Below are 12,351 nucleotides of genomic sequence, written 5' to 3'. Positions count from 1 at the left end.
TTCATGATCAGACTTATGTCACTTTCCTTTCATTTTTCTGACACAATATGGCTACCTAGACTTGTTAAAGTCAAACTCCGTGGCCAATCACAAAGCCCCAAACAACAGACAGAAGGAGTGTCCTGTAGGATACAGCTGACTTTTTATGGTTTGTAGTACAGGATGTCCCGGACGGGGTGGATAGTATTTTATCTAAAAACTACACAGAAAGAGCTTTAGACCATTAAACGAGGTAAGCTCAAATTATCTCGTCTTTCTGATTAAATATTTAATATCGCACATAAAATTTGAAACTCTAGCGCTCTTACTAATATTCCAAAACGTTTTACTACACGATGCACCGTGCAACGCACGCGTACAAAACAAACGCCCCCATCGTTGAGCAGTAACGTGGTTTTGACCAATCCGCGCCAGTTATTGATGCAAGTGACACACTCCCGCCAATTCCGACTGAGGAGCGCGAGGCAGGCAGCAGAGTAAACTAAGGGTGTATGTGGGAGATGCGGAAAGGTAGTGTGTTACGTTTTATGTTAAACAAATTAGAAATACATGTTGTTTGATTAGCAGCATAATATTTAGTTCGTTATAGGGGGGTTTCTCGGGAGTTTACACAATCCGCACCGTAGTTTTGAAGTTGTTTTGCTGGAGAATATCGCAACCGAGAGGAGCCCCGGGTTAGTGGTTGGGATGTTGGCGGCGGAAAACCCATCTGTGGACGGACATTTGGCAGCATCGACTCCCCGCAGAAGAGGTAATGCTAATACCATCCATAGCAAGCTTACAGATGGTTCTATCAACTTGTCAAAATGTTTACTATTATAATAAGGACGGAGTGTAGTTGCGTCAACACAGTTTAGCATCCAATAAACGATGGCAGACTTAACGAGAAATATTTGTTGCTTAACGTTACGTCAGTTGACTTAAACTCACCGCTGGCAACCTCGTTTTTCCAAACGGCACCGGTTAACGTTAGCTATTGTCGTTGTTACAAGGCCAAAGTCAACTGATTTAATGTGAAAATCTGCTGCTAACTTTTCAGACATCAAAGCTAGCTGTGTACAGCTAACTTGCTGCCCGGTATTGCTGATGTTCTAGTGTTACCTCATGCTAATTCGGTAATTTAAACGTCAGATAATAAACAATTACGTTGTGTTTATTGTAAGTTAGGCCTCAAACTACCGGTGTTTCCATTTACGAGACAGCAACCTTGCCATTAAAAAGTCTAGCTTGTTACCGTTGTGGCAAACTTGGCTACACGGGTTGCTCTGATACCATTACTCTGCTAAGTCCTAGCTCTGTTTGAGGTACTTAGCGAAGTAGCTGGTTAGCAGACAAGCTAGTCGTATTAGCATCTGAGAGTTGGTTAACGTTAGCATCTTACATGAAAGCTGTTTTCATTGGTAAAGCTCGAGAGCTGCTTCGTTGTATTCGCACACTCGAGTTTCTTGTGGCGGTGGTAACTTTCACGCAACACTTCCATAGACACACGTCCATAATCTGATAGCGAAGTTTTTGGTATTGTGGTCGGGCATGCATCCTATGCCTGACAGCCCTATACGGTGCCTGCCCTGTGGACTCAATCGGGCCTGCAACACCGACTGACACACCGGTTGGCGGGAGAGCACACCAAACACAACCATTATACTCAATGTAATACTATAATGTTAGAACACCGACGTTGCAAACTAAGGTGACATTGAATGCAACACTTTAAAAATAGTAGTATCTTTGCGTGTTTGTTGTTCGGTATACTTCCACATTAACACAGGGTGATTAGGATTTGACGACCCACAGTACACTGACTGCACCGACATGCGGGTATTACAGTAGTACACTAATCTTACGTTCCTGCTAGCAGAGTCTTCTTTACCGTAGTTTTGAAGTTAGTTCAAAGTCAGTTCCACGGCTATCAAAACTTGTCATTGATTGATCTTCAGCGCCAGTTAATTATTCCCAATTTCAGTGGGGTTTTGGCCTTAAGTGTTATTTTCTGATGTGCTCTTGTTTTTATTCTTTCCAGGCATGGATTGTAAGTCAAGGAACGATGTTAACAAGAAACTTATTCAAGGTAAATACAGTGTTTCATTTTTCTGAAAATTTGATAATAAGCTAGCTCTGAAGGTTGATAACTCATACTATCCATGTCTTACCATACCTTACATTTACAATGGCTATTGATGACTGTTGCACCTTTTATGTATTGCTTCTTTTCTCTTGATTATTGTCCAAATGGAATTAAATTTACATTGTAGTGCAAACTGAAATTATGGACCCTACTAATACACATAAATTCTTCAGAAGTCAAGTCAGTCATATAGTGATAGTAGCCCTCTACAGTAATGAGACCTGAATTTGTTGTGCCCCTTAAATCTCTGTTTTCATTTACATAACTTAATATGTAGTAAGGTCAGTATCAATTAACACATTAAAACCTTGCAGAATTTTTGAAGGATGCATTTTGATGCACAACTTTGTGATAGCCGCATCATCTGTTTTACATTATGCAGACACGTAGCAAAACAGCAATGATGATGACTTTTTTTTTTCTTCTTTTTTTAATTTAACTACCTGCAGCTCGTCTCCCGTTCAAGCGCCTAAACCCTGAACCTAAAGACAACCAGTCGCCTAAACGCCCCTGTGCACACGCCTGCCCTGAGCCAGGAGTCTCAGATAATGAGAATGAGTCCTCTGCCCTCCCTGTGCACAGTGGACCACCCTTGGTTAATGGTCGAGGGCCCCTTGATGGCTTCCTGAGCCGAAGGCACCCTGCACCCTCAAATGATATTGTGGTAGTAGATCTGACTACGGACACGAGCTCGTCTCCTGTTAAACACCTTGTTTCATCTGCTCCTGCCTCTTCTTGCCCTCCAACAAAAGACAAGCATCAGGGCAAAAACAAAACTGCCTCCTCTCGGAAGTCCAGCAATGTTGACAGCACTCCAAAAACACACACTTCAGACTGCACAGTTGTGGATAAAGATGAAGTAGAGGAGGTGGAAGAAAAAGATGGGGATCTGACATCATCAATCTCACAGCTTGATACAACGCAAGATTCTGAAAGTGAGCCAGAGGAGCAGAATGAGTCAGGAAATGTTTCCAGTTTAGGAAACAGGTCCCTGCTGTCAAATTCCTCCGTCAGCTCCTCATCAGAAAGCTCACCTGAGAAGAATGAAGACCTTACACCTAATACTACGCCCACAGTATGTGCATCTCACTGCCTACTTTTTATTGAGTCCCTCTTAATAATGTGAAGCATTAACTGATGCAGCATCATTCAATATTAATCAGTATTCCTAAGAGTTTGTTTAGTAATGTATCTGCGTACTACACACACACACACACACACACACACACACACACACACACACACACTAAACTGTTTATTTAAAAGTACAGCATGTGGTCATGTACATTGTGTTGAAAGTTGTCAGTGGTTCATTGATTAGAGGAAATTGATTAGCATTTGCTTCCTACCATGAATAGAATTTGTAACATGTTAAATTATTTAATGATGTTTGCTCATAAAAACCTGTAGAAATTAATTGCTCAACAATTAATGATGATGTAGTTTATTTTTCAACTGCTTATCATATTAGACATGATCTTTTTTTGACAAAATCAAGTATCTGTTTATTCGGACAAAGTCCTCTGCTAATTAACTGACAGCATCTTGAGGATGTCTGTGGGTGCTTTCAGATGTATTATAGATATTTACACACAAGAATATTTATGAAATAACGACAGCATCAAAACATATCAAAATCCCAGTTCAAAATATAGCACAGTATAAGATTGCATTAATTTGTCAAGCTGTAAATCATGCAAAAACAAAAAAGAGAGACTAGGCTGGATGATATTGTGTCACGTTTAGACAATGATTGTCAGTTTCGTTTTTTGTTTTTATTTTGCCCTCTTCTCGTAGGAGCCAAAGACCACCCCCAAGATTCCAGCAGACCAGAAAAAGATCAAAAGACGCTCACTGAAGGTGGTAATTTTACACCACACCAACACCCTCGTTGACAGTTTAAAAACAAGGCTTTAAACACATCCTCTTTTGTTATGAGTCATATTTCTCATGCACTTGTCATTTATTAAAACTATTATTTTAGTAGAAGAGAAAACCTGACAAAACTTTTTTCACTTGCAGAGTCTACAAGAACAAGAGGAGAGGCTTCGGCTGCGGCAGGAGAAAGAACGGCAGAAGGAAGAGGCTAAAGCTGCAAAGGAGAGAAAGAAGGAAGAAGCTCGCAAGCTGAAGGAGGAGCGAGAAAAGGAAAAACGAGAGAAAAAGGAAAAAGACGAGCGAGAGAAGCGAGAGAAAAAAGAGAAGGAGGAGAAGGAAAAGGCAGAGAGGTTAAAAGCAAAAGAGGAGCAACGAAAATCAAAGCTAGAGTGAGTAATGCAAGTCTCTGTTCCTCTAAAGTCAAGACGTATCCATTTGACATGTTTTCAGTTCCATAAGTCAGTGCTGGTTAAAAATGTGGTAACACTGATTTTGGTGTGCTAAAGATTTTGCTTTAATCTTGCTTCAGGGCAAAGCTTGAAGAAAAACGAAAGAAAGAAGAGGAGAAGCGATTGAAGGAAGAAGAGAAACGGTTGAAAGAAGAGAAGGATGTGAGTTTACTTAGAAAGTGTTGGTATGAGCTTGGTAGATGCCACAACATTTCTTGTTCCAAATTTGCAATCGACCAATTGTCCACTGAAGTGTCTGTTGACCGGTGTGTATCTGTTCACAGCGCCTTAAAGCTGAGAAAGCAGAAATTACACGTTTTCTACAGAAACCCAAGATCCAACAGGCTCCAAAGGTTAGTAGGTATCACACCTCATAACAAGAAATGTCAGATTTGTTTGACTTGGTTCCACAAAGTTAGTGATTATCTTAACATCTTCAGTGCAGGTTCAGCATGAGCATAAAGATTGCAACACATTCTCTGATCCCCTGAACCCCACCTTTTAACAAAGACAGTCCACTGAATTAATAAGTACAAATAATGTAACTGCAACTTGTGACCCTTTTTCAGACACTTGCAGCTGCGTGTGGGAAGTTCGCTCCATTTGAGATAAAAGAAAACGTGTCTCTGGCACCTCTATGTCGCGTTCAGTGCGAGGACTCTGTTCTGGAGGAACTGGACCGATGTTTGTTGAACCCAACCGATAATAAGAACGGACTGAAAGATTGGATCAGTCAAAAACCCCGTCGGTCAGGACCCACCAAATCCAGGCAGACTGGCTCACTTAGGTAAGACTGGCAATAGTGATTATCCTCATTTGTGTACTCTGCTTTCCCCTTTATATATGCTGCTGAAATGAAGGTTCCTTTCCTCCAAAACAAAAGCAGGACACCAGGCTAACTAGAGCACCAGCACAAAATTAGGAGAAACGCTTGCCTTGATATGCAACAAAGCACGTTAATATTCTTTCCATCTTAACGAAACTACTGATAAATGCTTCAGTAATAAATGAACAATTTACAGGAATGGCAATTAGGGATGGGCATTTAAAGCAAAATTGTGGTTGATATTCACTGGGAACTATTCACTATCCTTCCTATTGCTTTTCTCCCTCTCTACATTTTACACTGACTATTATAACTTGCTCCACCTGTAGCATGTGTTTGATGGTGGCTGCAATAACATGCAGGTACTCTTCATTAGGTGACATTAATGCTGAGAGCTATATTGCTCATAGAGAATATTGTCAGCCAAAAGTAATTAATGAAGGGGCAAGGCTTTTTATAACTGATTTAAATCTGAGACACTCAACATAACCTCCTCTATAGCAGGTAAGGTGTGTGGCATACGTTACCATGGCAATCTAGCCAGGTTAGAGGAGAGCCACCTTTTTGAAGTTGAAAACTCTGGCTTTAGGCTCAACAAACCTCCCCAACCCACCTCATAGAACATCCTGCTGGTGTTTATCATAATATATGAGGATGGTTTCTTGGCACATTTGGAAATTACGCTGGTACTAGTTATAAAATTTAGTTGCATTGTCTCCAAAACTGTCCGACTAAATGGTTGCAGTCTGGAGGCCCCAAAGGTTTCATTTGGTTATATGCTGGGTTGATTGTGGCAGCACCACACTCTGTTAAATGTTTGCCGGGCTCAAAAAAGTTTATTTCTGTGGGATTCCTCTCTAACATTCACTGTTTTGCACCATGGTTTATGCATTACCACAGCAAGTTCAAAACAGACAACACAGTTTAAAAAAAACAAAACAAAAAAAATGTGATCTTGTGTGTAATTTGAGATACTTGTGAGTGCCTGTAAATAGATTTTGGGGGCCAAAAAAAACAAAAATTAACAATTTTTTTTCTGTACATCTTCCCCCATGTGTATTGTTTCCTCAGCGATTGTGTAACAGTGGAAGGGCCTAAACCAGATGGTGTGCCGGATCGTAAACGTTACGGACCCATGAAGCTGCTGCAGTTCCACGAAAACTACCGTCCAGCGTACTGGGGCACCTGGAGTAAAACGAGTTCACACATCTCTTCTCGCTGCCCCTTCAGACAAGACAAGGTGAGACCCTTTTTATAGAGGCATGAGTCTGTTCAGTTTACTCTTCACCCAAAAAGGAAAAGCGATCCCATTGGCACTAAGCATTACTTTTTTACTGGTAGGATTATATTAGCATGTATTTAAATGCAACAGGCGCCTGTATCAACCCCAGATATAACCATGCTTTTTGATCACTTTTAAGATTTTAACTTCGATTCAATATTTTCACTTAATTCAGTATTCAGTATTGGCTTAGCTGTGAGACTAACAGCTGTATTTGTTACAGGATTTGTTAGACTACGAGGTGGACAGTGATGAAGAATGGGAGGAGGAGGAACCAGGAGAGTCCCTGTCACATAGTGAAGGGGTGAGTTTCATCGGAGGGGGAATTCATATCTGAATAATCAAAGCGTATCAGAAGTATTGTTGGCGTGTTTTCTCTGAATGTGTTAAAAACATGAATGGAAATGGGTTTTCATTTGTTTTATCATTTTGAGCAAACAACAAAACACACTGTTATCATATTCAGCTTGTGTCTTCGTGAAATGAAAGGACAAGATGATAGTTTTACTTTTTAAAGACCCGCTAAGAGGACTGTTGATCATTTTTAGGAAGATGAGGAGGAAGGAGGTGACGATGATGATGACGACGGCTTCTTTGTTCCTCACGGCTACCTTTCAGATGATGAAGGGGCTGTAGAAGAAGAGGTATGAAGGGAACTATTTTTGCAGTCAGCTGTCCTTAATCTGACAGACAGCTGTTATTTGGATTTTCTTGTTTTAAAGTACTTTATGTTTCTGCTTCCTGTTTGCACCACTGTTGATACACATGCATTCCTCCAGGGGGGTGGTGACCCGGAGAAGCTGAAACTACATCAGAAACTGAAGGCAAGGGAGTGGGATGAGCTGATGTCCACCAAAAAGAAGATGAAGGTGCTCGAGCCAGTGGTGAGGGGCTGTGTGTGGCACGGAGAAGGACCTGCTTTGCAGCTCTTCCAGCCTTATGCTATGTGTCTGGTAGAGCCCTTACCCAAGGCAGACACCAGCCCCAGCCCAGAGGAGCTGTCACAGAGGTGTCGGACAGAAACACAACGTAAGTGTACGACTTGATTCACTTGGATTAAAGTTGGAGAACAAGCTAATGATGTGTTAAAAAAAAATCTCTAATATTCTTTTCTCCCGCAGTACTCGGTCAGCTGCTGCCTCTGCTGCACGGCAATGTCAACAGCAGCAAAGTGATCATCACGGAGTTTCAGGAGTTCTGTCGTCAGCAGACCTCTTCCTCGTCGTCATCATCATCATCATCATCAGTGCCTCCTGAACTGTCCAGCCCTCAGAGTGCAGCAGAAAACATTCCCACCAGGTAAAACGCCAATATCTGGTGATAACAAATCCAGTGTAAACATGTGAGCGAAAAAACATTATGATACAATATTTTAAAGGTTTAAATGTCATGATAATAATCATCATTTATTGATGATTGAAGTAAATTTACCTCTAAAAACATCTCGTAAAAAACGTTTTATTGTAAAGCATCTACAATGGAGGATATATTGACATTCTCTCCATATTCAATGTTCAGTATGCAAGGGAACAAAATAGTTTCTTTATTGCAACGGTTTACACAAGAGCAAAAAAAAAAAAAAAGACATGTGCCATGTGTGGCCTTTCAATAATTAGTTTCAACAAGCTTCTGTATATCTTGTTTCAAAATACGTCTTTTACATCAGCTGAAATGACTTCCTGCCCTCCCTCTGCCATCAGAATACAAGTGAAGCGCCTCATGAAGAACAATGCTGTTTATGAAAAGCGCTCAACATACAGACGCTGCTGCTGGTATGTGCACACAGAGGTCCTGTCTCGTTTCGGGCAGGACACTCTCCCTGTGCCCTGCCAGTGGACCTACCTCACCACGGGAGCTCGAGAAGAGTCCCGCGAAGAACCCCAGGCAGCCACAGGCTCTCAGGGAAACTCTCCCACCACTCCTCAGACCTCCTCCACCACATCATCCTCTAACAAAAGGAAGAGCACAGGCAGCATGTCAATCACCAAGTTCATGAAGAGATGTAATGACCCCGAGCAGGTAGAGAAACACACTCAAACAGATTTTCAAATGACCGTTTGTGTTCTTAGATTGGGCACAGTTTTTGGCATCTTTCTAGCATCTCATGAAAATACGCTTCTCGCATGATGATTGTAACTCGCTCAAATGGTCTTAAATCCCTGTATTTGTCAGACGGAAGCAATGGAAGCAGATGGTTTTCAAGCTGACACTGAGGATGACGACGAGGAAGACTGTGTTCTCATCTCTACACAGAGTGGTGAGTGACACAGGAGAGATAAGAAGTCGTCATCGTCACCTTTTAATGTTTGCATTATCAGGATTTTTAAGACGTATGCTCGAGCGCATATTACTTAAACCAGTTGTGGTGGTGGAACAGGACATTGTGGTCCACATAGTGAGCTTTTCCAACACATACAAGGCGTATTTAGACATGCTTTCTTATTACACATATACTGTATCAGAGTTGGCATGACTTAATTTGAATAGTTAAACATTTTGGCAAATGTGCTCATTTGCTTTCTTTATGAGAGTTCACTTTGTATTGTGCTTCTGCAAAGATGTATGTAAACATCTCTGCCAACTAATGGCTAACTTTAAGTCACAGAGATGGATGCACCTACTAAATCTCAATAACATGCTGTGCATTGGACATGATTCTCAAACAGCTAAGGAACACTGACATGTTAATGAGAAAAAAAGTAATAACAAATATCAGCTGTGCTCCATCATAAAACTCTGACCTTTTGATAATTCCTGAAAAACTGCAGCTTGCTCTCGTTCATGGAGGACAGCACAACTGACTGACTAACATGCACGCATGTTGCCACATTGTAGCAGGGCTCAAGCACTTTTACCATATGCTTAAATTCTGTATTGTCTGTGATCCCGTATGGTCACATATCTGCAGCGATTGAACACTTATTAGTTTTTGCTCTGGCAGGGTCTGAATCTGCAGAGGCTGCCTGAACGCTGTGGGCAGAAGGACTTGTCTTCCAGTCTGTTTTTGTCCTGTTTGCTACACAGATGTGTGATGCTGTCATAAATGACACGTTTGAGGTGTTTCTGTAGACATACACAGCGGAAGCACAGATTCAGTTGAACAATGTCAGGATACAGTTTAAGACCAGTTGTTCATTTTTGCTGTGACTAACAGGAAAACTGTAATGCTCTCACACAGTGGACCTGAATGTCACAGGAGGATCCTCCAGCTCTGTTTTTTAATTTCTGTGGTACTGACACTGAATGAGCTGATGAACCTGCCTAACAGGGCTAAGCAAACTAGCATGCTGCAGCTGACAGGTGACAACTGGCGCACTGCCAAAACTTTTCAGGTTAAACTTAAAGAATTTTGTTCTATGCATTCGAGTCTTAGACATAAATAGACTATTTTGGCACTAATTTATTGGGCCACAGGGCGTACAGAACTGTGGGAGTTGCATACTGAACTGAAAACCCTGCACCGAACAGTTTGGGATGAATACATGTGCGGTTACTCCCCTATGAGTGTGTAATGAATACTACAAGTATAGGGACATGGACTGATACCACTCATATCTGTCTCAAGTACATAACTGAAGCCAGGAGGCAATTAGCTATGTCTGTCCAAAGCTGAAACTCCACCTACCAGCAGGTCTTACCTGTATCTCATTTGTTTAATTGTACACAAACTGAATAGTTTATCCATCTGTCCAGTGCCGCTGTGCAGAGTATCTCTGGCTGAAGTGCCTCCTGCTGACTCCTTTATTAATGTATATATAACACCTGCAGTGTTCAGGTAGATTCCAGTTAAGACAAAACAGATGCTGAAGGTTTTTTTTCTCTTCATAATCTAAACAAACCCTCTTTAAATGTTACCCTGTAGGCCCAACCAGGGAGAACTCGTCCAGCGAGGGACACTGTCCGATGGAAGTCACCCCCTCCGACACAGCTGCTCTCCCCGTGGCTAGTGCTGCTCCGACACTCGCCACTGCCTGAGGTCAGGATAGGCTGTGTCCTCTAACCAAGCTGCTCTGTTTCCACTCATAAATTCCTCCCTCCTGGTTCTGAACTCTACTGTGTCCAAGACAGAACCAAGTCTTCAAGCAAGATGAAGCACCACGCTCTGGTACAAGCAGCTCACAGCAGGTGGCGTCTGCTTGGTCTTAAGAGTTTCCTCTCACCTAATTTCTTAAAAGGAGTCAGGAGTCATCTTGCCTGAGTGCCTGAATTGATTATTGAGGACAGGTCTGATTTTTTTTGCATAGAAGTTTCAGTCAGGCATGTTTGGCACGGGCCTCTTTCATATGGAAGGTGGGAGTCTCTCTGGCACAGCTTTGCGACAGCAGACTGGGTTGAACAGAGGGAGGAGGAGCAGAACGAAAACGCCCAAATTTCACGAGAAACATCCACGACAACAAGATGGGCATTATATGCGGTTTTTGAAATATTGAATTCATGACGTGATTGGATTTCCTCTAGTATAAATGTATATAACATACCAGAAATAAGAGTTGGGAAATGAGAGGCTGAAAGTCCATCTGAACATTTCCCTTTGGTGTCAGCGGGTGCATTTATTCTGCGATTTCTAATTCTGACAACTCACTGGAGTAGTTGCTAGACCTGTACTTGTACAGTTAGGCCCAGTTTCACGGTGTTTTATAAATATGTATTTTCTGTATTTTTCAAGAATACTTGAACAGGATAAATTCATTAAACATGAATAAAAGTACTGCACTTTTATATTGCATTCATTCCTTGCCATTCATTTGGGTATTTTTGGTAGCATGAAGCTAACACTGTCGCAGTGCTTACATTCGCTAGTATTAACCACAGCCGTACTGTGTTTGGGTTGGCTGAGACATGAATGTTTCTAGGAGCTGCTGTAGTGCCTGAGGCTGCTCACCAGTGACAGTGGATGTTATGAGGCTATCTGTCATTTTTATTATTGTTAGAGACTGTCAAACAAGAACAGGTATTCAACCCTTGAAGTCATGTTTAGTCATCCATCAGCTGTTACAACTAGAACATCTGGGCACTAATATTTTGCCAGTTCCTTGTAAGTTTCCTGGAAAAAACTTAATTTGATACAAATTAAAGCAAAAGAAAGATAGAACTTCAATGTTAATTTATGATTGGAAGCTTTATTTTTTCCCCTTATGTTCAACTGTATGTTTGCATGTAGAACAGTTTCACATCTTCCACATGTTCAGCTGACCTGTGCACTGTAGGAAACACTCCTGTTCGCTCCAAACTGATTTAACTTAAGTTGAAAGTGTAAAAACTCTACATATCTTTTTTCTCCAATAATAAGGACCACATTGACTCGTTCTCTCTGGGAAATTTCTGGGAAAATAAATCTGAAAAATAACTTCACTGCAAATATTCCCCGTCTTTTGCAAAACTTCAAGCTTTTCTTTCTAATGTCCTTTGACAACTCTTAATTGGATTAATGTCTGGAATGTGATTGGCCATTCTGAAGCAGTAAAATTGTTGTTTTGCAACCTCTACTGAGCAATTAGTATTCATGTTGATGGTCTCTGTTCAAATCACTGTTACACAAGCTGCATTATGCCTGGTGAACACCTTCTAAAAGCTGCTGTGTACAACTCTGCTCCAGTCATTTGTGTTTTGATTAACTTTTGAGATGGAGCAGCGAAACAATAAGCCTGAAACATAGTGTGTACTGAACCCTCTGTTGTTTCATTTGCAGGTGCTCCTTTTCAATAAAGTATTATTTAACTTCTACATGTCCAACATTAGTATGCAAAGCATTTCTTTTCAGGTTTACTGTTCTAACGGAGCATGTCGGTCT

At 41.3% G+C, this 12,351-nt stretch overlaps 1 protein-coding gene across 1 annotated transcript; it reads left to right on the top strand.

Moving 5' to 3' along the window:
- Positions 1-403: 403 nt before the first annotated feature.
- Positions 404-12,288, top strand: chaf1a (chromatin assembly factor 1, subunit A (p150)). The gene is made up of 16 exons (XM_070961100.1): positions 404-751; positions 2,021-2,068; positions 2,575-3,200; positions 3,923-3,985; positions 4,148-4,392; positions 4,533-4,614; positions 4,737-4,805; positions 5,022-5,239; positions 6,350-6,518; positions 6,784-6,864; positions 7,109-7,204; positions 7,340-7,589; positions 7,682-7,859; positions 8,261-8,579; positions 8,733-8,817; positions 10,423-12,288. The coding sequence occupies exons 1-16, from the start codon at positions 688-690 to the stop codon at positions 10,533-10,535; spliced, it is 2,706 nt and encodes a 901-aa protein (XP_070817201.1). The 5' UTR covers positions 404-687; the 3' UTR covers positions 10,536-12,288.
- The last annotated feature ends 63 nt before the right edge of the window (positions 12,289-12,351 follow it).

This window comes from Chaetodon trifascialis, chromosome 4, assembly GCF_039877785.1.
Source record: "Chaetodon trifascialis isolate fChaTrf1 chromosome 4, fChaTrf1.hap1, whole genome shotgun sequence".
In the NCBI taxonomy this organism is placed as follows: domain Eukaryota; kingdom Metazoa; phylum Chordata; class Actinopteri; order Chaetodontiformes; family Chaetodontidae; genus Chaetodon; species Chaetodon trifascialis.
The sequence above is the reverse complement of the archived record's forward strand: the minus strand, read 5'-3'. Positions and strand labels throughout refer to the sequence as shown.

What these genes read in the sequence shown, in the direction of transcription:
- chaf1a (XM_070961100.1), top strand. Translation starts at nt 688, where the DNA reads ATGTTGGCGGCGGAAAACCCATCTGTGGACGGACATTTGGCAGCATCG. An exon ending in CACCTAATACTACGCCCACA is followed by an intron (nt 3,201 to 3,922) that starts GTATGTGCATCT and finishes CTCTTCTCGTAG; the next exon opens with GAGCCAAAGACCACCCCCAA. An exon ending in AGATCCAACAGGCTCCAAAG is followed by an intron (nt 4,806 to 5,021) that starts GTTAGTAGGTAT and finishes ACCCTTTTTCAG; the next exon opens with ACACTTGCAGCTGCGTGTGG.